The 22,351-nt window shown below is 49.1% G+C and overlaps 15 protein-coding genes across 15 annotated transcripts; 9 read left to right on the forward strand and 6 right to left on the reverse strand.

Moving 5' to 3' along the window:
- Window positions 1–363: 363 nt before the first annotated feature.
- On the reverse strand, window positions 364–1,403 carry EJ05DRAFT_268511 (uncharacterized protein). Its single transcript, XM_033740329.1, has one exon. It carries the CDS (start codon window positions 1,361–1,363, stop codon window positions 776–778), a length of 588 nt encoding a protein of 195 aa, XP_033595152.1. The 5' UTR covers window positions 1,364–1,403; the 3' UTR covers window positions 364–775.
- A 174-nt stretch (window positions 1,404–1,577) lies between these two features.
- Window positions 1,578–2,423, forward strand: EJ05DRAFT_268524 (uncharacterized protein). The gene has a single exon (XM_033740331.1). The coding sequence runs from the start codon at window positions 1,718–1,720 to the stop codon at window positions 2,336–2,338; it is 621 nt and encodes a 206-aa protein (XP_033595153.1). The 5' UTR covers window positions 1,578–1,717; the 3' UTR covers window positions 2,339–2,423.
- Window positions 2,424–2,469: 46 nt separating this feature from the next.
- EJ05DRAFT_446392 (uncharacterized protein) lies at window positions 2,470–3,248 on the forward strand (the record flags this gene model as incomplete). Its single annotated transcript, XM_033742232.1, has 2 exons — window positions 2,470–2,974; window positions 3,022–3,248. Coding segments are annotated over 2 exons (732 nt in total), but the record flags the coding sequence as incomplete, so codon positions are not given.
- Window positions 3,249–3,878: 630 nt separating this feature from the next.
- Window positions 3,879–5,211, forward strand: EJ05DRAFT_471213 (P-loop containing nucleoside triphosphate hydrolase protein; the record flags this gene model as incomplete). The annotated part of the gene is made up of 3 exons (XM_033742962.1): window positions 3,879–3,896; window positions 3,954–3,996; window positions 4,043–5,211. The coding sequence occupies exon 3, from the start codon at window positions 4,084–4,086 to the stop codon at window positions 5,209–5,211; it is 1,128 nt and encodes a 375-aa protein (XP_033595155.1). The 5' UTR covers window positions 3,879–3,896; window positions 3,954–3,996; window positions 4,043–4,083.
- Window positions 5,212–6,952: 1,741 nt separating this feature from the next.
- On the forward strand, window positions 6,953–7,207 carry EJ05DRAFT_446372 (uncharacterized protein; the record flags this gene model as incomplete). The annotated part of the gene is made up of 1 exon (XM_033742229.1): window positions 6,953–7,207. A coding segment is annotated over one exon (255 nt), but the record flags the coding sequence as incomplete, so codon positions are not given.
- EJ05DRAFT_515479 (ferric reductase transmembrane component 3) lies at window positions 7,197–9,192 on the reverse strand. Its single transcript, XM_033748606.1, has 5 exons — window positions 8,558–9,192; window positions 7,771–8,509; window positions 7,656–7,714; window positions 7,438–7,606; window positions 7,197–7,387 (listed from the first exon to the last, which is right to left on the reverse strand). The coding sequence occupies exons 1-5, from the start codon at window positions 9,053–9,055 to the stop codon at window positions 7,221–7,223; spliced, it is 1,632 nt and encodes a 543-aa protein (XP_033595157.1). The 5' UTR covers window positions 9,056–9,192; the 3' UTR covers window positions 7,197–7,220.
- Window positions 9,193–10,577: 1,385 nt separating this feature from the next.
- Window positions 10,578–12,038, forward strand: EJ05DRAFT_471219 (S-adenosyl-L-methionine-dependent methyltransferase; the record flags this gene model as incomplete). The annotated part of the gene is made up of 2 exons (XM_033742963.1): window positions 10,578–11,048; window positions 11,098–12,038. Exons 1-2 carry the CDS (start codon window positions 10,658–10,660, stop codon window positions 12,036–12,038), a joined length of 1,332 nt encoding a protein of 443 aa, XP_033595158.1. The 5' UTR covers window positions 10,578–10,657.
- A 269-nt stretch (window positions 12,039–12,307) lies between these two features.
- EJ05DRAFT_505825 (uncharacterized protein) lies at window positions 12,308–13,274 on the reverse strand (the record flags this gene model as incomplete). The annotated part of the gene is made up of 2 exons (XM_033747739.1): window positions 12,308–13,191; window positions 13,247–13,274. 2 exons carry the CDS (start codon window positions 13,272–13,274, stop codon window positions 12,308–12,310), a joined length of 912 nt encoding a protein of 303 aa, XP_033595159.1.
- A 376-nt stretch (window positions 13,275–13,650) lies between these two features.
- On the forward strand, window positions 13,651–14,087 carry EJ05DRAFT_505826 (uncharacterized protein; the record flags this gene model as incomplete). Its single annotated transcript, XM_033747740.1, has 2 exons — window positions 13,651–13,865; window positions 13,937–14,087. 2 exons carry the CDS (start codon window positions 13,651–13,653, stop codon window positions 14,085–14,087), a joined length of 366 nt encoding a protein of 121 aa, XP_033595160.1.
- A 441-nt stretch (window positions 14,088–14,528) lies between these two features.
- Window positions 14,529–15,337, reverse strand: EJ05DRAFT_268612 (uncharacterized protein). Its single transcript, XM_033740332.1, has 2 exons — window positions 15,112–15,337; window positions 14,529–15,062 (listed from the first exon to the last, which is right to left on the reverse strand). Exon 2 carries the CDS (start codon window positions 15,059–15,061, stop codon window positions 14,582–14,584), a length of 480 nt encoding a protein of 159 aa, XP_033595161.1. The 5' UTR covers window position 15,062; window positions 15,112–15,337; the 3' UTR covers window positions 14,529–14,581.
- A 656-nt stretch (window positions 15,338–15,993) lies between these two features.
- On the forward strand, window positions 15,994–16,500 carry EJ05DRAFT_481073 (uncharacterized protein; the record flags this gene model as incomplete). The annotated part of the gene is made up of 2 exons (XM_033744988.1): window positions 15,994–16,058; window positions 16,106–16,500. Coding segments are annotated over exons 1-2 (425 nt in total), but the record flags the coding sequence as incomplete, so codon positions are not given.
- Window positions 16,501–16,958: 458 nt separating this feature from the next.
- On the forward strand, window positions 16,959–17,569 carry EJ05DRAFT_268663 (uncharacterized protein). The gene has a single exon (XM_033740334.1). The coding sequence runs from the start codon at window positions 17,019–17,021 to the stop codon at window positions 17,352–17,354; it is 336 nt and encodes a 111-aa protein (XP_033595163.1). The 5' UTR covers window positions 16,959–17,018; the 3' UTR covers window positions 17,355–17,569.
- On the forward strand, window positions 17,569–18,440 carry EJ05DRAFT_268630 (uncharacterized protein). Its single transcript, XM_033740333.1, has one exon. The coding sequence runs from the start codon at window positions 17,784–17,786 to the stop codon at window positions 18,390–18,392; it is 609 nt and encodes a 202-aa protein (XP_033595164.1). The 5' UTR covers window positions 17,569–17,783; the 3' UTR covers window positions 18,393–18,440.
- Window positions 18,441–20,396: 1,956 nt separating this feature from the next.
- Window positions 20,397–21,690, reverse strand: EJ05DRAFT_490730 (uncharacterized protein; the record flags this gene model as incomplete). The annotated part of the gene is made up of 3 exons (XM_033745910.1): window positions 20,397–21,149; window positions 21,210–21,496; window positions 21,684–21,690. The coding sequence occupies 3 exons, from the start codon at window positions 21,688–21,690 to the stop codon at window positions 20,397–20,399; spliced, it is 1,047 nt and encodes a 348-aa protein (XP_033595165.1).
- Window positions 21,691–21,752: 62 nt separating this feature from the next.
- EJ05DRAFT_268699 (uncharacterized protein) lies at window positions 21,753–22,351 on the reverse strand. The gene is made up of 3 exons (XM_033740335.1): window positions 22,080–22,351; window positions 21,847–22,012; window positions 21,753–21,769 (listed from the first exon to the last, which is right to left on the reverse strand). The coding sequence occupies exons 1-2, from the start codon at window positions 22,273–22,275 to the stop codon at window positions 21,966–21,968; spliced, it is 243 nt and encodes an 80-aa protein (XP_033595166.1). The 5' UTR covers window positions 22,276–22,351; the 3' UTR covers window positions 21,753–21,769; window positions 21,847–21,965.

Below are 22,351 nucleotides of genomic sequence, written 5' to 3' on the forward strand. Positions count from 1 at the left end.
CAGGTAGTTTAAGTATACCCTCTAGAAAGGGCGGTTTTTCAGGGTCTTCGGCTCGCTCGCTGCCGCTGCGCGTTCGAACCCTCGCTTCTTAGCAGAGCAGTTAGTGATGCTCACCTCACTTTACCGCCAATTATTAGCCGGAGAGGGCGATGATGTAGCACTTCGTTACTAAGGACAGTCTCCAGACTTCCTATCAAACAAACAGTTCAGTTCCGAGCCTCTATTTGAAGTTGAACTGAAGCACTTTAGTTTACCTCGCGGTATATTTGAACCGGGATGTCAGTTCTAGTGGTAGAATTGAAGTTGACTCAGTTGAACTGAAGTTTAGTAGATAGTATGTCTAGAGTGAAGAAATAGCGTAAAAATACGGTAAATTTAAGTCTATATAGAAGATTTTCGTACGCCTAGACGACGTTTATATACCTAGGTATATACTTAAGAGTACTAAGTCGGCTAAAACGTCTAGATTCGTTAAGTAACTATTAATACTCGATGGAAGTTTTGGCCCGAAAAACCAGTTCTAGCATAGGTCATCGCAGAGGCGGTTCAGAATCTTAGTAGGATATAGCAGAACATCTTACAGTGTCTTTCTGTTTAATCCCAGAGCCGTAGCCGAAGCTCAGGATTCGACTTTTTGGAATATCCTTGGACAGGAACTCTTTCGGCAAGAGCACTGCATTGTTCCAGCACTCACTTTACCTCTGCTTTCTCCCCATAATACCACGTACTTAACCCATACGGCGCCATATTCACGGGTTTTAAAGGGTCGAGATTGTCAATAGAGCTTGAGCTGACTGGTACCGTACATAATCGGGAAGTACTGGTTATATTGATAGGAACCTGACTTCTTTTCCAAGTCAAATGCTCGAGCATCCAGCCGAGTAGAACAGAGTTGGAGCTGATCTGTCCAATACTCTTCCTGGGTCATACGAAGCTCGAGCAATGCTACCTGCTCAGGGAGTCCATGATATGGGTCTGTCTGGACGACCCGAGGCTCACATTCTCTCCAAGAGATATCTTCTGACGTGGTGTTCCATGTTGCGGTCGTCTCCTGCAGCGACTCCCAGTTTTCTTGTTGGAACTCGATTGGCCACGGAGATTGACATTGTGCCCTCAGAAGATCCAAGTCCGGCTCAAAGGAGTATTCATTGACGTCAGCGAAAAAGTCGGAGGAATCAGCTGTCATGTGTCCAGACCCTAGGTTGTTTCGATATAAGATCGCCGGTGGAGAGCTCGAAGGAAAGGTCCAATTCTCCCAAGTGGCATTAAGGTTGTCAGGGCCACCAACACAGAGCGCAACTTCGCTGTCTGGAGGCGTGATGCTGTAGATACTCATACTCGGACGGCAAGACTGGTCATCCATCGTTGTACGAAGTATCTCCCAAGAATCCCTCTAGCTTGACAAACAGGTTTTATGCTATACATTGCTTAGAATCATCCTTGTGCAGTTATCATCAAACAAGTTTCATGGGCTATGCTAACGATGTGCTACCAAAAAAAGATTACGATTTCAAAGGCGTCCGCGTGCAATACAGTATGATGCTATATTTAGCAAACTTGGCCCAGTTTCGGGGACCCAGGCGTATACTTGGATCAAGCAGACGGCTGAGGACTTCCTTTACACGACCGGTAACGGAATCTCAGGTGTCGGACGATCTGTCTATCTCGCACACGCACAAAAGTCTGTTCAATGCTGTATCGAGAGTACTAACTAGAAATGAAATGTAAAGAGATCAGCTGTAATGACGGCCCGCTTCGGATCTCGGACCGGATCTTGTCACTTTCACTCCGTGCCTCTTCTATTTATAGCTGCTTTTCTACTATACTTAAGGGGCTTTCACTGTCGGTATGCCTAGAAGTGTATCCCTACCTATCCAGTATGGGGCTAATCCGTTCGGAAAAGGGAGTCGACTTTCCGCCAATCTCGCACCCTCAACCTGTTAAGTCTGGTTGTCTGAGAATCTCGAGCTCAGAGAAGAGTTGCAATGGGAGCGAGAGCGCTTCTGGTATACTGGCCGACTTCGATATACTCGTTGCGCCCGAGGATATCTTAAGTCAGCCCAAAGACCTGCGACAAATTGATCATATGCCCGCCAGGTACAGTGAGAAGGACGAATGGGGGCTGGGCTTCGCCGCAGGTGACTCCAGTTCTTGCGAGAAGATAGTAGCCCATATTGAACTGGTACTTGGCTGTTACCATCATCTTTCGAGTGCTCGTCCTTTCCAACTAATGCTTCAACACACTTGTGATAACCTTGACTTTTCGAACATCATCAATGAACGCCTGCCATTGCAGCCAAGCCGTGTTGAATCTGTGCGCGTCTTGCGATGCGCTTGATTTCTGCAAGCTGTCTATAAACGCCAAAAGATCTGGGGTGTCCATACTCTGGACTTCCTCGTTATCAAGTATGAGCCATGAGAAACAGACGCCGTTCTAGTCCGGTGTGATGTGTGACCTAAGGTGATGTAGTTAATAAGGTCTCTGTTCGGCCGGAGGTATCCATAATCATAGTACGAGGCGCCCTAAGAGAGTACCGAGTTGCAGAATGCCTGTATCGTGTGAGTGATCCACCGGCTTCAAAGATACACAGTAGGCAACTGGAGCTACTGAAAGGCCATTTTTCGAAGTTTAAAAGCCATACTACATGTTTTTGCTGCTTGATGAGGGAGCCTGACAAAGTCTTTGATTGCGGCCACTCGTGCTGCAATGGGTGCATCGCTCTCTACGGTAACGCTCGCAAGAATGTTCGACATGGCTATCATCTCAAAGCATGTCTACTGTGCGGTGCGTCCATAAAAACTCCTGACTTCGAATTCATGCCGCCCACCGCAGGGCCGCGCGTCCTCAGCTTAGATGGTGGTGGCATTCGTGGAGTCATACCTTTGACGTTCTTAGTTGGACTTGGCCGGAGACTCAAGCCTTTGGAACTTCCATTAAGACACTTTTTCGACTATGTTTGCGGCACGTCAGCTGGTAAGTTCCTTGAAATGCAGATACGTATATACCCTGACACGATAAAGGGGGTCTTATTACTCTAGGTATATTCATTATGGAATGGACCCCAGAAGACTGTCTTCAGAAGTTCGAGGCAATGGCGCATCTAACACATACCACCGCTGGCAAGGCAATGATGCAGACTGAGATTTTCATAGTGAAGACGAAGACGAAGAATAAGAAGAAGAGAAGGAAGAGGAAGAAGAAGAAGGATGCGTTGCGGTATCAGCACTTTAGTGGCTGCTGGCCTTGAGATGATGGGGTGTCATACACATTCAGAATGCCTGCACCGCGCAGTCTAAATGCACGCCTTAACCTCGTTCCCCTTTTCCACTGAGCTTCGTGCGCCGTATCTAAACCCCTTCTCTCAGGTGTAACACTGCAGCATCTTCAAAAGTCATGCTAAAGTTTGCTCTCCCAGTGATTGTGACCTTTTTAGGCATAGCGACAAGCATGTCCCAGCAAGATGCTCGGTCACCTCGATTGGTCATGTACTATGATCAGTAAGCATATCCTGAAGCAACTTCAGGCGGCGCACAACACTAAACGGGCATCAGATGGCATCCGGATGCCTCGATGGATCTGATATGTTCCAAAGGAATCACGCATGTTATATTGTCGTTCATGCTAAGCCACCACCTTAACAACGAAACACTCGATCCACTGTGGACGGCTAATGAACCTAGCCATAATTGGCATGTCAATGCGTTGAAAAGCCTGAAAGTGAATTGCCCCGATGTCAAAGTCAGTCTTGCGGTTGGCGGATGGAACGACGACCCCGAAATCGGTTGGCGGAAGACCATAGAGAGCGACGCTAGTCTCTCTTTGTTCGTACATAATCTCCACAGAGTTCTCTATGGCGATTTCCCCATATTCGAAAACCATCAATTCGATGGAGTTGGTAAGCAAGTCCCTTCAAACTTCCTGTTGGGATGGCCTATTGACAGTTGCTACCAAGTATATCCACCGGTACATCACTTCATGAGTCGAGGATCACTACAGTATGTCTCACTGGCTGTACTAACTCATTGCTGACAGTAACATCAGTCTCGTCCGTTCGCATCTCCGACAATACCGAAGTTCGCGATATGCTCGACGGCTGGATGGATGTGCATCTTGCTAATTCAACTCGATTCTCTTTCGCACGCATTGGCGGACGATTCACTTTTTTCCGAGACGACGAGTCTTATGTAAAGCCCAAGAGGCCGCTTCAGTTCGTTCCAGGGCATGGGACGCATTGGTTCAAGACGAGCGGCACATGGTTTCGATATCGTAATGTGGAAGAGCACGCGCCGAGTCCACGGCAAGTAACGTACATCAGTTGCTGGGGGCGGTCCCAAAGACCAGTGCGGAGTTTTCTCAACACATGTCGGGAACAGTATCTAAAGGATATTGCAAAGAAAACGCTTGTCTATGAGAATCGCGATAGATCTTGGATAAAGGCGCGAGCCAGGAGGACTCGACAGCTACATACCATTATACTCGATAAATCAGTGAAGGAAACGTGGCTTCGTGATATCGAGCAGTTTCTCGATCCTAAGACTCGGGCCCAATACATGGATACCGGTCCACCTGGGACAGGGAAGACCAGTGCGACGTTGGCAATCGCAGACCGCTTTGGAACCGACGTGTACAAGCTAAATCTTGGTGCCGGCTTACAGAGCTCAGAGCTGAACAAACTCCTTGACGAGGTTCCTGAACGCTCTCTTCTCCTAGCTGAGGATATAGACGCCGTAACTTCAGCTCAAGCACGAACCTCCCACAATGAAAACGATCCCTCCCCTGGGAATACACAGCCAGCTAAAACAGAGTCAACTACGATCAGCTTGTCAGATCTATTGAATCTTATGGATGGCGTCGCGTCTGTAGAGGGTGTGTTACTTATTCTTACCACGAATCATCCTGAAAAGTTGGATGCTGCCCTTGTGCGTCCTGGACGCATAGATCAGATGATCGAACTTGGTCTCACAACCTCAGAAGTCAACCATGATCTCTTCCATAACTTCTACAAGCAGGTGTGCGAGAGCGCTGCTGAAAATGACAACTTTTACAATGTGAGTTCGTTGGCCAAGGAATTTGCCGGGAAAGTTCCGCAGAATGAGTTCTCTCCCGCGGAAGTGCTGTCTCTCTTTCAGGAAAATATGCGCGCGCCACAGGCTGCAGTAGATGGCGCAGAGGACTGGATGGCCAAAATCAGGCAAGGCAGGCAGAAATGAAACCCCGATCTTCAGTCAGAATGCATGTAATCAATGATAAGCGCCTAGTGGTCGCAGAGAGCAGAGCTAGGGTCGAGGACATTCTCTGTGAGCCTGGTGCTGCAGATCGGACTGTGCTCTTCCTCAAGGAATGTCGTGACACTATCACACTAACCCAGAGAGTAGCCACTGGTGAAGGGGGCTGTACTTCAGGCTAGAGCCTGCATCTTTTGTACACAAGCACACTTGATTGGCCACTGATCGTACCGAAGATGTTTTTATTCTCAAGAACGTGAGGCATCCGCATGATTACAAATAAATCGATAGCACACTCTGTGCAGCAGAGATTAGGGCTGAACATCGTGCTATGGCAACAGCTTCAAACACAAGTGGCCCTTACGAGAATGCCCTCATCCATGACCCGTAACATACATATCCGGCGGCTGAGTTTACCGAGAGACTAGGAAAGAAGATTACTCGACACAGCCAACCCTCCGTCATCTCTACTACTATCATCCATCCATACCATTGTATTATCTGAGCTGGGCCATGACAACGAGATGTTCGTATATGCACCATGCGGCACTCTTAATGCATGATAGGGGTAAGTTGTGCTTGATCTCAAGTTAGGATCCACTTGTGGCAGGTCCATGGAATAATAGTCGTCTTGTGGCGTCAGAAAATTATACTCTGACACATTTTTAGGAAATAATTGCTGGGACCAAAGATTTTGTCTGTGTTGAGATAGCCAGCTACCATCATTGAAGACGGAAGCAGCAGCAGCACCCATTCCGGACATGTCCACCAAGGACGAGTCGGCTTCGCAGACCACGTTGACAGGATGTTCCTGGTGGGTCAGCTGGTGAACGTCCACCGAGGCCTGATTTCTAGAATCGCGCATCAGAGGTGTTTCTGGTATCCTACTGGCCCCGATGTTAGCATCGCTGGTGTTTGTTTCGTGGTCATCGGACTCCGCCCGGTTGTGCAACGCGTCGTTCTCTTTCTCTATCATGGAGCCATTCTCATTGGGTTTCGGACTGGTGGTGAGCTCTAGGCTGTCCACGCATCCTTTGGCTGGTTGCTCTCCTTGTTTAGTTCTGGATTTGCGACATTCGGTCATGTTGGCTACCGCATGTTGAAAATCTTGATGTAGTTGCGCGAGCGTTTCCTTGGACTCTGCGATTCTTTTGGTGGTATCTACGATTTTTTGGCATACTGTTCCAACTCTCTCATAGGGCTGTGTTCCTGCATCTTCCATGTTGGCTATCGCGTCTTCAAATCCTTGCTGTAGTTGCGTGAGCGCTTCCTGAGACTCTGCGATTCCTTCACTAGTATCTACGATTTTTTGGCATACCGTGCCAGCTGTCACATACAGCAGTATTCCTGCATCGCTCGTTCGAGATGGCGCCGTGATCGCAGGACCAAGTATAGTCGTCGAGACATCCGGTGGAAGACTAGCGCGTGCGGGCTCTGGTTGCGCATCCACTTCGACCGTGCCTGGCCGACGGAACAATGGCGAGTCAGGAGCTGCCGCGGAGCTGCTTACAAAGTCTGGCGATTCTGGAGACGATGATGACCAGTCTGAATTTGCAAGATGTGAATCCGCAAGATGCGAAGGGGCTGCTGTGGGTGGGTTGTCGAGACGTCTCGGCGATTCTGGTAATGGCCCTGCGAGCGTCACCAGCGGGCCATTGGTCTGTTGTTCGTTGTTGGGACACCGTAGCTTAACAGTGGTTGTGCTTGACGAGTCGATTTCCTCACGCACCTGCAGAATTCTCTCGTTCATCGAATGCTTCCGCAGACTCCATTGGATGTTTTCTTTCAGTCCTACCCCGATTTCGACTACGATCCTTCTCTTCCTCTTTCGTATGCCAACTTGCGAAGACACAAAGAATGGCATCGTGATAGTGTCGCATCAAACGAGGCGTGGAATCAGTACCAAGAGGCACTGAAAAGCGAGTTGTACATGTGGTACGGTGCCGAGAGCGACTTGACAGCCTGGCATGCTCTTCGCTAATATACATGTGGCTTTACACTGCTTGTCCCCGGTCTTTCTGGTCGGATCCAGTCTTCCTTGCCGTATGCTTCCTTACGCTTTGATAGGGGCGGAAGTCGAGCTCTTCAACCACAACTCCTCGGTCTGCCTCTTGGCAGACAGCCCTACGGATAGCTTGATTGGTCAACTTATCAACACACACTGTTGTGTAATGTTAGAAAGTGCTTCACCTTCTTCTGAGCAGCACTTACACGACACTATGGTACGGCCTTTGCGCTCGTGCAGCTCGTGCGCAATAACACATGGCGTATCCATAGCGCAGAAGGTCTGCGTGATCCGAAGACCAAGGCGTTTGATATCTCCCTTGACCGTTTTCCGCGATAGGAACTCGCCACAGACGAAAAGCTGTATGTTGAGGATCTGCTTCCCCGTCAGCGGAGCCTGGTTAAGCGATATTACCAAAGCTTACCAAGTCGCGATCTCTTGCGAGTAAGGATTGCATAGTCTCCTGTACCCACGCCATGTGGACTGTCGCATAGGTTAGTTATCTCGCTTTGGAGTTTCTCAACTACTGAGCGACTCACGCTCGCAATCCATTTGCCAAAACAATTTGACTCCTCGCGCCTTGGCGTCGTGTGCATCGTAGTTGTCGAGCAGTTGCGCTACGTAGCCGATCTGGCCAATGATTCCAGTCCCTGTCGCGAAGAGTAAGACTGTCCCATACCCGCTCAAGTCCAATTCACGCCCGAAGGGGCCTTCGACAATTGCGCTGTAGCCTACGGCAGCCTTCAGCTGAGGTCGTGAGAGCTGACGAGTGAACCCTTTCCTTCTTTGAGCAATAATTGTAATGATCGTCTTGTCATGCTCTTGCAATGTCTGGTATATGTAGAATGGGTGAGACTCCAGGAAGGCCAGCGAGCTGGCACTAGGAACAGTAATATACACGTACTGTCCCGCACGCGGCTTCCATGAGCGAGCCAAACAAATATGCAACTGGACTGTGTCGGTCAGCAGTATATCATTGTGACCTGTGCGATGATAGACAACCTCATGCATTGTAGCACAGGGCTTTGCACCGCCTCGTGCAACGTTGCGGTACAGTGCATAGGCAAGGCGCATCATGTTTACGGACAGGTAGATGCCAGCCGCAACCACAAGATACAGCAGCGGCGGCTTGTGATATTCCGAGTTATTAAGATGTACTCGCACAGCAATACAAACTGCGAGGAACAGAACCACGTGGGCCTTCATGAACCATTCGTAGAAGTATACGCGGATCGGACCCACAGACGATAGTAGTAGGAGTGCCATTCCAGCTGTAGCCTGTTCCACAACGGTCAGAACGAGACAAGACTCAACCGGAAGACCTACTGTGAGGGGAGCCACGTTTGGAGCTTGATTCATGGGGTGAGTCTGCAGAGCGAGAGCAATCCCGGCGTGGATGGCGGCTTCCAAGATGGCCAGGACTCCAAGAAGATAATGCACACGGAAGTATAGTGGCAAGGGAACCAGAGCAAGATCAGCCACTGCATTCATTCGAGCCCCCATGGCAAGACATGCTACATTAATGACAGACATGCGTGCTGTCCGGCGCGAGACATCGGAGTAACCGTGTACATGCACGGCAGTCGATAACACGTTGATGAGGAAGAGTAGGACCAGTACTGTCGCGTGTGAGTGTGGAATCGAGTGCAGCAGCCGAATAACCTGCCCCGTCTTATGGCAAGCGCGGCGAAACCATCTAGCTACTGGGCGTGGGTAGAGTGAGCGTACAACAGAGAGACATAAAGATGTGGCGAGGATAACAGCTATTGCACCGCCAAGAACGATTGAGTACCAGAACGTGAAGTCCGCGCTCTGGAGCTCCATAGCAAGTCTAAAGCGCAGCAGCAGTAACCGTCGCTTTTCGAGTGAGCTGGTGAATCCATTAAAGGAGTGCTCTAGCCAGGGTCAGTATTTGGCCCTGTTCTATTTAAGGAGCTGGCCTTCACCAGGTAGGAGCATATACAATCGGATTTAATCCAGGGTCCTAGATTAGGATTGTATATACCTAAGTATAGCCCAAAATAAGGCCCCGGCTATACTTAGTCCGTTCTCCACAGTAGCTGCAAGCGTTCTGCAATCGTTCCATGCTAGCTACTGCAATGTCTGATGCTCGCTGGATCGAGTCGCAATACGTACGATACATGCGGATCTGCTGCGCCAAGTTCATGTTTTTCTCTACCAGCCTCTCGCAGCATCTTTCGGGCGATATTGTTGTTCGCAGGATCGTTCGTGTCTCATAATGATAGCAGACATAAATACACTGCACTGGTTGTGGTCCGGCCCATTTTTCTTCCTTGTACTAAAGATAGCCGTAATGTGGAAGGGCGCTCAAGACGCTGCACACGTTGCGCCACTGTCTATCCCCCAAGAGATGATAGGGTGTCAGACACATTCCGAATCCTGCACCGCGCAGTCTAAATGAACGCCCCAACCTCGTTCCCCTCTTCCACTGAGCTTCGTACGCCGTATCTAAACCCCTTCTCTCAAGCGTAACACTGCAGCATCTTCAAAAGTCGTGCTAAAGTTTGCTCTCCCAGTGATTCTGACCTTCTTAGGCATAGCGAGAAGCGTGTCCCAGCAAGATGGTCAGTCACCTCGATTGGTCATGTACTATGATCAGTAAGCATATCCTGGAGCAACTTCAGGCGGCGCACAATACTAAACGGGCATCAGATGGCATCCAGATGCCTCGATGGATTTGATATGTTCCAAAGGAATCACGCATATTATATTGTCGTTCATGCTGTGCTACCAGGCTAAGGAGCTAATTATCGTGACGTAGGACAGCTGTAGGAAGATGCAGCAAACTAACAACTACTCAACATTGACGCCATTTCAGAGAGTTTTCCCATCTACCGTGGACGACCCGTAGCGAATTCCGTGATCTTTCGAGCGCCCCTGGAATGTAGAAATGAGCATGCACACAGTGGGAAGTATCGATGGATCATGCCTGATGCCACACGCCCTCTCTTGGTTCCTGTAGTGATGAGAGCTACAGGGCGCGCAGGACGCCTCTCTGGGATATCGACGTTTGAGGCTCAGTATTCTGGGCGAGTCTTCGTTATCGTACGGCACTGTGCCTTTCGACTATCTTTAATTTGCTATCCAGGATTCTAGACTGCCAAGATTTTGGCGAGTAAACAGTGGCGCCAGTGTGCGCTATGGCGGAGGACTCAGTAAACAATACAGTGCTTGTCCTCCATCAATCACAGCGTCCGCTAGTAAGAAAGTACAGTGCACCATGCAAATGATACAAACGATAGGGGCGTCTTTTAAATCCCGCTTGTGATTATTTGCACCTGTCTAGCGAGGCTGACTTTGTGTTATAAAATCAGGCAGTTCTACTATCTTTGAGAAGCTCTTGTACCACCCAGGAGCTTATCGCCACCTTCTAGACAACGCTTGTACCTACTTACATCCTGAAACATGACTACAGAGGCACAAATTCTTGAAGCAGCACGCCGTCTCAATAAGGTGACATTCAAAACACCTCACTCACCACACAGGGGAGTAAGTGAATTAGCAGCAGGGTTCTCGCCCTCCGAGACTGTCAGTTTAGAGTCTCTAATATGCTCTATACGCGACAGAGATACTCGCAGCTCACAGGGCAAGATCTCGATTCTTGAAAGTGCCAAGGAGATTGTACGGCAATTGGAGAGCCCAGACGGGCGAGCAATGGAACTTCTCATGTCATTCTCCATCGTACCGACCTTGAAGATCGCTATGGATATGGGTGTCTTCAAGATGCTAGCCATCCGTAGCCGAATAACAGCATCCGAGATTGCACATCAAGCCAAAGCAGAGGAGGAGTTTGTTGGTAAGCTCGGGACAATCTATCTGTATGCTAAGCCGTCTGACACAATCAGTCCGGATAATGCGCGTACTTGTATCTATCGGTGTAGTTACCATTCTCTCTGTCCGTACATATGGATCGACCCGGCTCTCCGATTTCTTCACTGTACCAGCAAATGCTGCTGGGATATGTGTTGTTAACGACCAAGCCCTTCGTGCTGTGTCACGGTTCTCCGAGTACGCCGCCGCCCACTCCTACCACAACCCGACAAACACGCTTACAGGCCCTTTCCAATTTGCACTTAACACCTTTGAATCCTGGTTCTCCTGGCTCTCCACACGCCCTCACGAAGCTGCAAACTTTAACCTGTTCATGACTGGCTTCCGCAACAGCAAGCCTGCTTGGCCCATGCAATTTCCCGCAGAGAGCATCATCTTCAGCGGTATTCCTTCTAGCCAGGACAGCAGCGTCACAGTTGTTGACGTTGGCGGCGGCTTTGGCCATGACCTAAGTCTCTTTGCCGAGAAGAGTACACGCAAGCCTGGAAGACTCGTCTGTCAAGACCAAGAATCTGTCATAGCTACCGTCCCGTCAGAGCTAGCTGCTGGGATCGAATTTGTCGCACACGACTTCTTTAGAGAACAGCCAGTGAGGGGTGCCCGAGCGTATTTGCTTAAGCACATCTGCCATGACTGGCCACATGCCCTGGCACTCTCGATCCTGAAAAATATCAAGGTTGCTATGGAGCCTGGGTACTCCAAGATATTGATTATGGATCTGGTGATGCCGGAGGGAAAGGTGCCGCTGGCTGCTGCAAGTCTTGATGTCGCTATGATGACGGGCTTCTCTGGGGCTGAGAGAGAAGAAAAACTATGGATGGAATTAGTGGACGATGCAGGACTGAGCGTGAGGAAAATCTGGAAGGGGCAGGATGGAGATGGACTATTAGAGGTTGTTCTGGAAGAAGACAAAGACGACATAACTACAAAGCCTAGACTGACAATAGCGGGTTGAGATAACTGGTGGCAGTGCGCGTAGGATCTGGCAATGTTAGATTGCAACTCTTCTGATAGGGCTTGAATAGAGCTGGGATATTATCCTTACAACATCTCCCGCGAGACATTCCCTGATCATAAGATTGACACATATGGCGCTCGTCCACGTCGCCACATTAACTTCAACTACGACAGACTGCAAATAGAGTCTAGTCATATGCTACAAGTGATGTCACAGCTCACGGTATATTGGATTTTGGAATGCAGACCATTCAGCATCATTCATACCTAGCAAAACGACCGCGCTACACGAGCATCATGTCTCAAGCAAGCTCGCAAGATGGTAACAAGTATCTGATCAGCCACTAGGGCACCCTTTGCTTCTCTGACACGCTCTACGAGATTCTCCCATGACACTCGCGTGTTTCGGTGGTACCTGTGCATGTTCCCGTTGTCAACCCCAGACCTTAACACCGGCACCAGGGCTATCAGGTCTGCGTAGAGGCCTGTATTGTTCAGTTGCGGGAAGAACAGTCCTCGTGTATCTTGAACGAGATGAGTGCGGAAATGTGCTAGATAATTGTCGTGTCGCAAGAACGTCTGACGACATGGTCCTTCTTTTCGATGGCGGCCAATATCAGAGGTTCTTAACATGATATCACAAGTGAATGTGCGTTCCTGGTCGTGTGTCTCCTGGTGACGCTTTAGATGCTCTAATTTGCTGAATTTCCGACCACAATGGACTCCTTTTACCCTCTTAGAACAGATGAACTGTCTCCGGGGCTGAACAGTTATGACGCCAGAGCATTTTTGCTTCTGCACCTTCATATTGGAAAACATATCAAGATTGCGCGAGTAGTGTTCCCACATCGTTTCTACGTTGTATACTTCTCGACTTTTACCGGCCCCAGAGGTAGAAGATGCCGATGAGTTCGTATTAGCTGCACTCTGAGTAAGACTGCACTCAGTCCTGTGCAAAGTCACACCAGACTGGCAGTGCGATCTGCCAACAGCAATCCCCAGTCCCTCCGTACATACGTCGTCTATAACATGTGGCGATGGACAAATAGAACAGCCATCAAGATTAAGCTGCGAGTTTCGGTAGGTGACAGTATACGGACTGGAGGGTTGATTCTCGGGCCACTGGCAAGGTGAGCTGCCAAACTGCTCACCTAGATACATAGTCAGTAGAGTATGAATCCGCCTCTGGTCTCGTCCACCACGTACCTGAAACAGAGAAGTGAATTGTTGACATGACGTCTATCAACCATGAAATAATACCACTATGCTATGCTGTATTATAAGCGAAGGCCTAAGACGCTTTACAGTAAATTGTATCTACACCGCAGTAGGATATACTAGGCTCCAGGATTTACAGGGTTAGTGGAGCCGTCTAGATACTGAGCCGTTAAACCCACGATACTGAGCCATGACATCCACCAAGTCATCGCCGCTCTCCAATCGGCTAGGCCATGCTGAGCCATAGATATATCTGAGCCAAACCATGTCAGTCGCCTTGGCTATACTAATGATAACTATACTGGAACAGTGCATATGTGCTATCAGGCTCGCAGGAGCTGCTCCTCCGGTCTACGGGTGCTATGTAGGCCAATGGAGACAAACACGCAACCATGCTCGCAACAGAGCGCTTCACGCTGGAGTTAAGACCGCTGGTATGGATATCATATATCTTCAGCGTATGGCTCATGCGAGACTGTCCATTCGACAGTGCCGCAGTCACTCGAAAGAATGGAGCACTCCGCTGCCGACCCTTCAAAGCCACAGTATTCTTCACATCTGATAAGGCAGACGCCTGTTGGAGCTACGACGAAGTCGAGCCAGTCCTGTAAGATTGCGAAAGATTGCAAGACCTTTCCGCACAAAGCGCAGGCTATCCTTGCTCAACGGTTCACGCAGCGGCTCGCAGACCCATATCTTACTGGGCAGGAGAGTGAAGAGCTTCCTGCGCGCCCTCATCACTGCAAGGTATAATGCAGTTTATCAGCGAAATGCCACACAGCGTTGGGTACGTGGAGCCTGCGCCCTTTCAATGTGGGAACGTCTGTAGAGTAAAGCATGACAAAGCTGATTGACGGTCCTGTCTAGTCTAGCTAAGTAAGACCTGAGCAACACGCATGTACTCTGATTTAGTCCGGGTTCCCATTCATCGCTCTCGCTCCGAGGCAAGTCTCTAGGCTGGCTCGGAGCATCTTCTGGTGTAACGAGCCGGTCGAAGTCGGCTAGGATCTGACGAAGGCTCTCTACCACGGCTTGAACCTCTGCTGCAAGGAATGATTTTGCCTGGCAGCTTGACCAGAAGTGGTCTCGCTCCCACTTCACGGAGGATCAGCCGGCTTGGGTTAAGAGATAGGCAGGAAACTGGGTGGCTTCTTGGACCTGAACAATCCCATATCGGGTGAAGTGAACAGCTAATGCTAGAGATGAAATTTATGGCATAGAGATGTAGCACGAGTCCTACATATAACAGGTATGATGACTCGAATGGAAACGTTTGAAGATGGAATTGACAAAATCGGGACCGTGGACCGAATCAAGGCATTGCTATAGCTGCACTTGGATGTCCCCATGAGTCTCTGAAGCTGAATCCTGCATTCTCACAGCGCGGATCATATCGGCCGCTATTCCCAATGCCCGCTGGAGCTCACTGTTCTGTTGTTGCAACTTGTCGTTTTCTCGTTCAAGTTGTGTCATCCGCGTCCCATCCTTCACGGTCATCGATGCTTGATCCGAATTCTCAGACAAGGCATAGTGAGAGAGAATCTCCGTATAGGCATCTCCTAGCTCGCGGTATAGGCTTTGGCATTTGCTGGCGATCTCGTTGCGGTCGTGCACAGCCTCCTGGCAAAGGACGTGAAGGCGTCGGTTCTCTCGGTCTACTTGCATTCGACTTCTTTTCTCTTCTTTTCGAATGGTGAGCAACTGGAGAATTGATGTACGACAATTTTGAATACATAGGCTTGCTTTGTAAAGCTCTACATTGGCTCGAGTAATGGCCTCGTCGGGGTGCTCTCTCATTGACATCCTAGAGAACCACTTAAGCACTGTCGTATGGGTGATTCTGCGCGACTCACACTTCTCTGCTGTATTGATGCTGTAAATCTGTATCTAGAAACTGTGGATGACCGGAAAGGCAGACTAATCATCTGCTGGTGGATCTGTGGGAGTGCCCGCTTTCTTGATCCCGAAACGAAGCCCTCACGGCATTTGCCATCCATGAACTGGAAACCAGGGCTGGCCTACTAAATATAGAATATAGTGCCACGCCATATTGCATGCACAGCGGACAGCTTTCGACATACCTCCTGTTTTTGGCAACACATCATCGGCACAGCCCAGACGACGTTGAACAGACCGCATGAACATGGCCATGCCTAGTCAGACAAGTATAACATAGATCAAGCGGGTAGGTAGGCTGTTGCTGCTGTCCAGTACATCTTGGGCCACCAATGGGTCGTATCCCTATACCATTCCGGCTGTCCTAGGGATGATCGCTCACGGCGCTTACTGGCACTTTGGCGATAGCGCCTGCAGTTCTTTCTTCACTGATAAAGGTGTCTTCAAGGAATACGTTCAGCTGTTTCTCAACAGGTCCCTACTATCCGAGAGTACTTGCACAGCAATGAGTCTAAGCTGCGGGGATTCCTGACGCAAGGGGTTTTCCCGCCTCATTACTGAATCGTTAGCTAGCATTGAATTGTCGAAGACTAGCTGAAAGTCAACGCCCTTAGGAGGGCGCAGGGAGTTTATGCAAAGATGATCTTTGGCACCACGCATAATCCTGTAGACTTTGCAAGCAAGGAGGAGGTGAGTACGATTACTTGGCACACTGCGACGTAGAGTCAGACGATAGAACCGCTGGAGAAGGCGGATGAGTCGAGGACGTCTATAAATGAAGTACAAAGAACGCATGATGAGATTCGCGATACCAAACTCTTTCCAATATCTAGACTTATCCAGGCGGGACTGTCTACCAGTAGCTCTACAAACCATGCTGCCAGAATCAGAGGTGACAGACATGGTAAGCTACAGATTGTGAAGAACGCTATGGAACTGATAACAGTGCAGCTCCATGATGCATTCATTCGTATCGATCGCGACGTTCAGCAGAGCTGGCTTCCGGTTCGTACAACTTTGCAACACTTTTACAGCCAGCTTCGCGATGCCACGGGTGAACTAGTTTCTCAAGTAGCGCAGCTTCACGAGGCCAATGCTGCGCTCGCCAGGAACAATGAGAGTTTGCTTAGGGAGATAGAAACGCTCCATCTCACGATCGACCCGGACTATCTTGCACAGGCTTCCGAGACTCAATCGTCGCCTACATCAACTGCGGGGTTGCAGAGGGTGGGACCTACCCTGCGTCCTCGAAACGGACGAAATCGCCCCCGCCAAGTTTTACCAAAAATTCCGGAAGGCGGGCCGGGAGAGCCAGTAAAAGCTACCGAAAGCCTTGAGCAGAGTAAACAGCTGCTCGATGGAGAAACAGACGTGAGCATATACAATCGGATACAATCCGAGGTCCTAGATTAGGATTGTATGATTAGTCATCCCAAAAGTACGGATTGAGCTTGGAATGTGTTAGATTGAATAAAGTAGGGTATATACCTAAGTATAGCCGGGGGCCTTATTTTAGTCTCTATTGAGGCATGATTTCTGCCTAAGGCCCAAACGTTAGCCTTAGGCCTTAATACTGAAGCCTTAGGCCTAAAGGATGCCTAAATATAGCCTAAAATAAGGCCCCCGGCTATACTTAGGACTACGATTTGTGGACTCGGATTCTCCAGTCCCTCACCGGCGCTATTGATACTTGTGTTGAGAATTATAATTAGCAACTGTCGTCGATCTACCGCAGTCGTATCTGCACTGAATCCATCTTCTCATCATAGGGTCTAGGTTTTACGATAGGCTGCTTCTGGGTGGAAGTCGCTAGGCTGGCGATGCTTAAAGGTGTAGTGCGGTATGATCCGGCACTAGTGCAGACATGCTAGCCCGGGGTAAAGCCGCTCTTGGCAGCAAGTTGTTGCCAAGAGCAGCCCCACCCCGGGCGCTACTTTGTATTACGAACAAGGGAACCGGAAGGAGTGACTTCGTTACAGTACTGTTGCCAGGACACTCCTTGCCGGACCAGCACTCCGATTGCCCAGTGGAGCAGGGATCCTGTAGACTGTCCATCAGCTACGCTCCGCGCCAGAGCATGCCTGAAACCAAGCTGTGGACGGACGTCTTGACCCTTGATAGACTCGCAGACTGGCGGCTGGTGTGCGACAAAGCAGCACTGGCACTAATTACTGATCGTCGTATACGGGATCAAAAATAAGTTTTCCTGCCTCCCAACCTGGCATTCCGATTCAAGATATGCCATTTTCGACCAGAGAATCTTTAATCTTAACATACCTTCATCGCATAGGTATCCCAGCGTGAGTAGGGATCGGAACCTAACATCCATGCTGGACTCGTTGGATTGCTTCGATGTATGGGTGCATGGATTGCCGCCAAGAGCTTCGAGGATTTTGACAAGCTGAAAATTATCATGTTAATATATGAGGCTTTGTATAGGCAACTGGCTTGCGACCTAGGTCACATATCTCCAGGTTGGCAGATCACATTGATGATATTTTGGTACCGAGCACGTGGAATGATTTCATAAGTCGAAGTATCATTCGTCACGGGATTTAGCAAAGCACTAATCTTTAGCAGCTACATATACGGTATTCACAGCAGAGCGGCTCTAAAGGTGTCCAGAAGCATGCTCACAAACGTTCTCTCGTATCATGAGGTCATGCCAGCGTACTTGGACTTTATTTTAGCATTCGGGTTGAAGTACGAACCAGATGATCTCAAATTCAGTGCCTTCATGGAGCAGACTACTCTATCAGCACCACGTGGACCTGTCACAACAGAGCTAGGCCGAAGCGGACGGCAGTTCCAGCTATGTTACAATCTACGGACCGCGACCAAGAAATCTGAGGAGAACGGCTTGGGTAATCATCAGGAATGGTCCATCCAACCAGCTGCAATCCACCATCAGTTTGATGTAATCGAAGGCACTACCCTCTGGATAGTCACAAAAGGGGGTCGCGATTTATACCACCGTTATAAGGATTTCACTGCATCAAGCGTTCGGCCAAGTGGCTTGGCTTTCACATCACCAGAAGAGTGCCTGCGATCGAGCCTCTCAACACATCTAATGTTCTGTCGTTGGGCTACGGAGGGATGGCGATGGTTCTTGAAGTGGCTTGAAATGACTGTTGAGGAAGAGGTAGGGCAAAGTACTCGCAGACAAAGCCGCAGGAATCGTCATTGCATTGGAGACGAATGTGGATATCTTGACCTTACTTCGCGAATACTACTGTAAGCTGGTCAGCAGACATGATTATCCATCAGCCTTGATTTCGTACTTTCAGGGTGACTAATCATACAATCCTAATCCAAGCCCACGAATTGTATCCGATTGTATATGGAGAAGTTGCAGCCGCAGATATCTATATCAACCGGAGACAAGAGTGGTCAGAGTTGCAATGCTGCAATCCGAATCCATTCAAGCTCAATCTGAGCTCAAATTTTGAGCCTGTCGCAAGATGCACGTCCAAAGAGAGAGCGAGGTTAATGCTTGAATGTACGGTTCCACGGCTGTTGAAGAGCAATCGTCTCGCAAGTCGCTCGAGAATGACTCCGGAAACGTTGGCAACTAATTCCATTACATCACCGTCAGCATTCTGGACGAATGCATTCAGTACCTCGTAAACAGCTGGACTTCAGTCTATACAGCGTATGGCATCACAGAATACTTTTTGAACGAGGTCATGAATGGGGTCTACATCTAGATATTTTGACTGGTCTCGAGTTCCCCCATGTCAAGGAACCGTCTCGTTCAGCTCACTTAGCTAGGAGATCCACTTCTCGAAATGAATGCTATCATGGACAGATTCCTGCTTCGACAAGGATCAAGAAAAAGAAGACCTATTATCGAAAGCGAACTTTGTAGGCCAAATATCCTCTTCAAGTCTTGTGCTAGGGCTTAGACGATCTGAATTCGGATCAATTTCGTGAGACCGGAGTCGACGTATTGAGGGTTGCATTTGCATCTGTGCGAGGCAATATCAGCATTGCGTGGCTTTCCCGCATGTGAGCTGGATAATTACCTCGCGGATTGAGGAGACTGTCATCGCCGTCCAAGGGAGTCTCTGCAAACTACCCGACAAATCTCAAATGAAGAATTCATTTCCATGCTTGCATCGTGACGAATGGGACTGTTGCTGGTCCTGAGGCGAACGCGAAAAGAGTACCAACGATTTACCAAATGAATCTGCTCATTCCCCGCACAACGCGCACTGGTCGATCATCCTCTTTAACGGCGTCAGGGAAGCCATTAAACGATTCCCGCATTCGATAACTGAAGACTGTGAATGTCCATCCCTGCAAGTACATAGCGATAGCCCCATCTCTGATTCTTTCGTCGCCCCACGAAGGGAAGACCGAAAAGTCTACGGATCTCTATCCACCCAGGCTCTAGTTCGACTCGGACATGATATGCTAGCTTTGGAGTTATACGATAAAGAAGTTCCCCATCCCCCGTGTCAAAGGTCTTTAGTAAGGTGCAAGCCAGGGCTGTGCCCTCAGGGCAGAAGACAAGACGCCTAGGTTTGCATTGCATACATGTTAGAAGATGATCTTCGTAACGGGTAATGATTGATATCTCGTACTCGGTAGGCCCTCGAGAAATTGATCTGACAATTTGAGGTAAGAAATGGACCGTGGGAGCAGCCATGCTTGTCAGTAACTCGTTGTTAGCATGTAACTACTCGAAGCGTATGGTGAGACGAATCTATATAAGGTAGGCTTACCTGTCCACTACCCTTGCGTGATTGATCCTGACATTTCACACCACTCTCCTTGTGTAGACTGTTATCCACACCATCCAGTATAATGGTAGGAGACATGAATACACTGCACTGGTTGTGGTCCGGCCCATTTTTCTTCCCGGTGCTAAAGATAGCCGTAATGTGGAAGGGCGCTTAAGACGCTTCACACATTACGCCCCTGTCTATCCCTGCGCGTGCACTAGTCCATACTTCTCCCCGTGTGCCCCGGGCCCACGGAAAGCGGCCGTGGCGTCATCCATGCATCTATACCCTCCCATCCACCAAAGTGTACTTTCGGGACATACTGCAAGCTGCCAGGCTCACTTCGGACTGAACGCGACATATGCAGGCCTTGGATGTAGCAGAAAGATGAATGAGGGTAACCTAGAACAAGTCACGGGTAGAGAGTATAACGAGAATAACGAAATGTACACGACGGTCTCTACAACATATGTCTAAGGAAGATTGAGCTATAATCAAGCTGTGTTCGCGACGATCTAGTGCTTTTGCCCGTCTCCAGTTGAACTGTTAAACCCCTTGAACTGCATTGGTGATTTTGCTTCTAGAGCCTCGGCTTCGGATCTCTTTAGCCTCATCCGCTTCCCTCGGACAATGTCATCGCTTGCAACATCGCAGGAAATGGTTTTCCCATCATTAATCACCTCTTTGAACAGTACAAGCTCTTCGTCCAAAACCCTTTGGCGACGCAGTGGCCTGAGAGAATCAAGCCACCAGTGTGGAGATATCAGCGCGCTACTGAAATCAACAAGTTTTCTATCCAGGTAATTCCTCGCGTACAGGTCTACTGGGTATATTCCTAATCTCCTCAGTTCGTGTAGATCTCGCTCCATTCCTTCTGCATTAACAATGGCCTCCTTGGACTCTACGAGCTCTTTCACCAAAGCTCGGAACGGTGGCTTCTCCCGCCAGCTCTTGTCTTCATCTTCTTCTGGCCAGTCCCAGTCTCGAATCCCGAATTGCTCGCTGAAAATTTCCCCATACTGCTCTGCTGAGAGATAAAGATAGCCGTGGCAGGGCACAGCTAGTCGGTGTCGATGTTCCCGATGTTGCCGCCTCTCGTCTCTTGTTCGTTTTCTTTCCTGCTCTTGCTCATGGGTTTGCAACTTTCCGTATGCTCTACACTCTGCAAAAAATGGATCAGAGTAATAAGCGATTATCTCATCGCTTGCCTTGACCTTATCGGTAGGAAATACTGAAGAGCGTTCGTGCTCGACACTGAAGAACTTGAACTAGACGCATATTAGGCCTGAACGATATAGTCGTGATCAACTATGCGCGTATGTACCTACCACCTTCAGTGCATACTTCTTCTTACCTATGCGAACTTTGAAGACATAGCTGTGGCTTCCTTCGGCTCCTTCAGATCCGTCCAAGCGCGGCGACGAACTGAGAAGCTTTATGAAGTGGATAGCAAGCCCCCCTCTCTTGAACGCTGACAGGTTTGGTCCTTCGCAGGGTGGCAATGGTCTTCTAAGGCTATGTGGAAGTTGCGAGCGCGCCAACAACATATCGTAGCGAATTTTGAGGTCTTCTCGTTTTGAGGTTCTGGAATACAAACAAGCATAGGCGGCAGCACCTAGGCCAACAGGCATGAGGCGTTTCCAGGGATATCTACCACTATAGGACCCCTGTTTTAGTGCATTACTCCAAGGGATGTGCTAAATCCGCCCCAAAAATTCGCCTTGCTCGTGGATAAGATCAGCATCAGCTAGGCGGCAATGTTACCTAGTCATTCTCTCCGTGTGGGGTGCCGACGAACGTACCTTGCATTGTTAGTCTTGACCTAGGACACGATCAGGACAGTATCTTTATAAGACCAGGTGTGAAATTGAATACCGGTCTGGACGAAAGAAAACAAAGAATGGGAACTTGAAAACGGACGTTCCCGCGTCAGTCTCGCATTAGCATTGCACCAAGATGAGAGATTCTCAAGCATGAATTTCATAATTTAATAGGCATATCTCATTTCGTTAGCCGAACACGCAGTCCGAAATTTCACGTGTCTGAGTGTTAAGCAAAGCAAACGTTCCAGCTGCCCTGCAGACTCATGCTGAGGAACTGACAGCCCTGTTCAGATATACCGCGAGGTAAACTAAAGTGCTTCAGGAACTGAACTGTTTGTTTTATAGGATATTGACATGAGAAATCGAGGCTCTTACCCAACCGCAAGACGGCCCCAATGATGCTAAAATCGTCTTGAGCGCCCTTCCACATTACGGCGATCTTTAGTACCAGGAAGAAAAATGGGCCGGACCACAACCAGTACAGTGTATTTATGTCTGCTATGATTATGAGACAGCAACAGACATCGAGCGCATCATCTCCGAGATAGACTCCTGTCGAGAACAGCTGCATACGACGACCCTAGAGAGACTGGTATTGCGACTCGATCCAGCGAGCATCAGATATTGCAGTATTCCCCGGCGTGAAT

Source organism: Pseudovirgaria hyperparasitica, assembly GCF_010093815.1.
Source record: "Pseudovirgaria hyperparasitica strain CBS 121739 unplaced genomic scaffold EJ05scaffold_35, whole genome shotgun sequence".
Lineage (NCBI taxonomy): Eukaryota > Fungi > Ascomycota > Dothideomycetes > Acrospermales > Acrospermaceae > Pseudovirgaria > Pseudovirgaria hyperparasitica.

Excerpts from the sequence above, each read along its gene's own strand:
- EJ05DRAFT_268663 (XM_033740334.1), top strand. The coding sequence starts at position 17,019 with ATGCTAGCCCGGGGTAAAGCCGCTCTTGGCAGCAAGTTGTTGCCAAGA.
- EJ05DRAFT_268524 (XM_033740331.1), top strand. The coding sequence starts at position 1,718 with ATGAAATGTAAAGAGATCAGCTGTAATGACGGCCCGCTTCGGATCTCG.
- EJ05DRAFT_268511 (XM_033740329.1), bottom strand. The coding sequence starts at position 1,363 with ATGGATGACCAGTCTTGCCGTCCGAGTATGAGTATCTACAGCATCACG.
- EJ05DRAFT_268612 (XM_033740332.1), bottom strand. The coding sequence starts at position 15,061 with ATGTCAATGAGAGAGCACCCCGACGAGGCCATTACTCGAGCCAATGTA.
- EJ05DRAFT_268699 (XM_033740335.1), bottom strand. The coding sequence starts at position 22,275 with ATGCAGCTGTTCTCGACAGGAGTCTATCTCGGAGATGATGCGCTCGAT. Across the intron at positions 22,013-22,079 it reads TGGGGCCGTCTTGCGGTTGG|TTTACCTCGCGGTATATCTG; the intron begins GTAAGAGCCTCG and ends GAAGCACTTTAG.
- EJ05DRAFT_268630 (XM_033740333.1), top strand. The coding sequence starts at position 17,784 with ATGCTCACAAACGTTCTCTCGTATCATGAGGTCATGCCAGCGTACTTG.
- EJ05DRAFT_515479 (XM_033748606.1), bottom strand. The coding sequence starts at position 9,055 with ATGGAGCTCCAGAGCGCGGACTTCACGTTCTGGTACTCAATCGTTCTT. Across the intron at positions 8,510-8,557 it reads CAAACGTGGCTCCCCTCACA|GCTACAGCTGGAATGGCACT; the intron begins GTAGGTCTTCCG and ends GTTGTGGAACAG. Across the intron at positions 7,388-7,437 it reads AGGCCGTACCATAGTGTCGT|TGTGTGTTGATAAGTTGACC; the intron begins GTAAGTGCTGCT and ends ATTACACAACAG.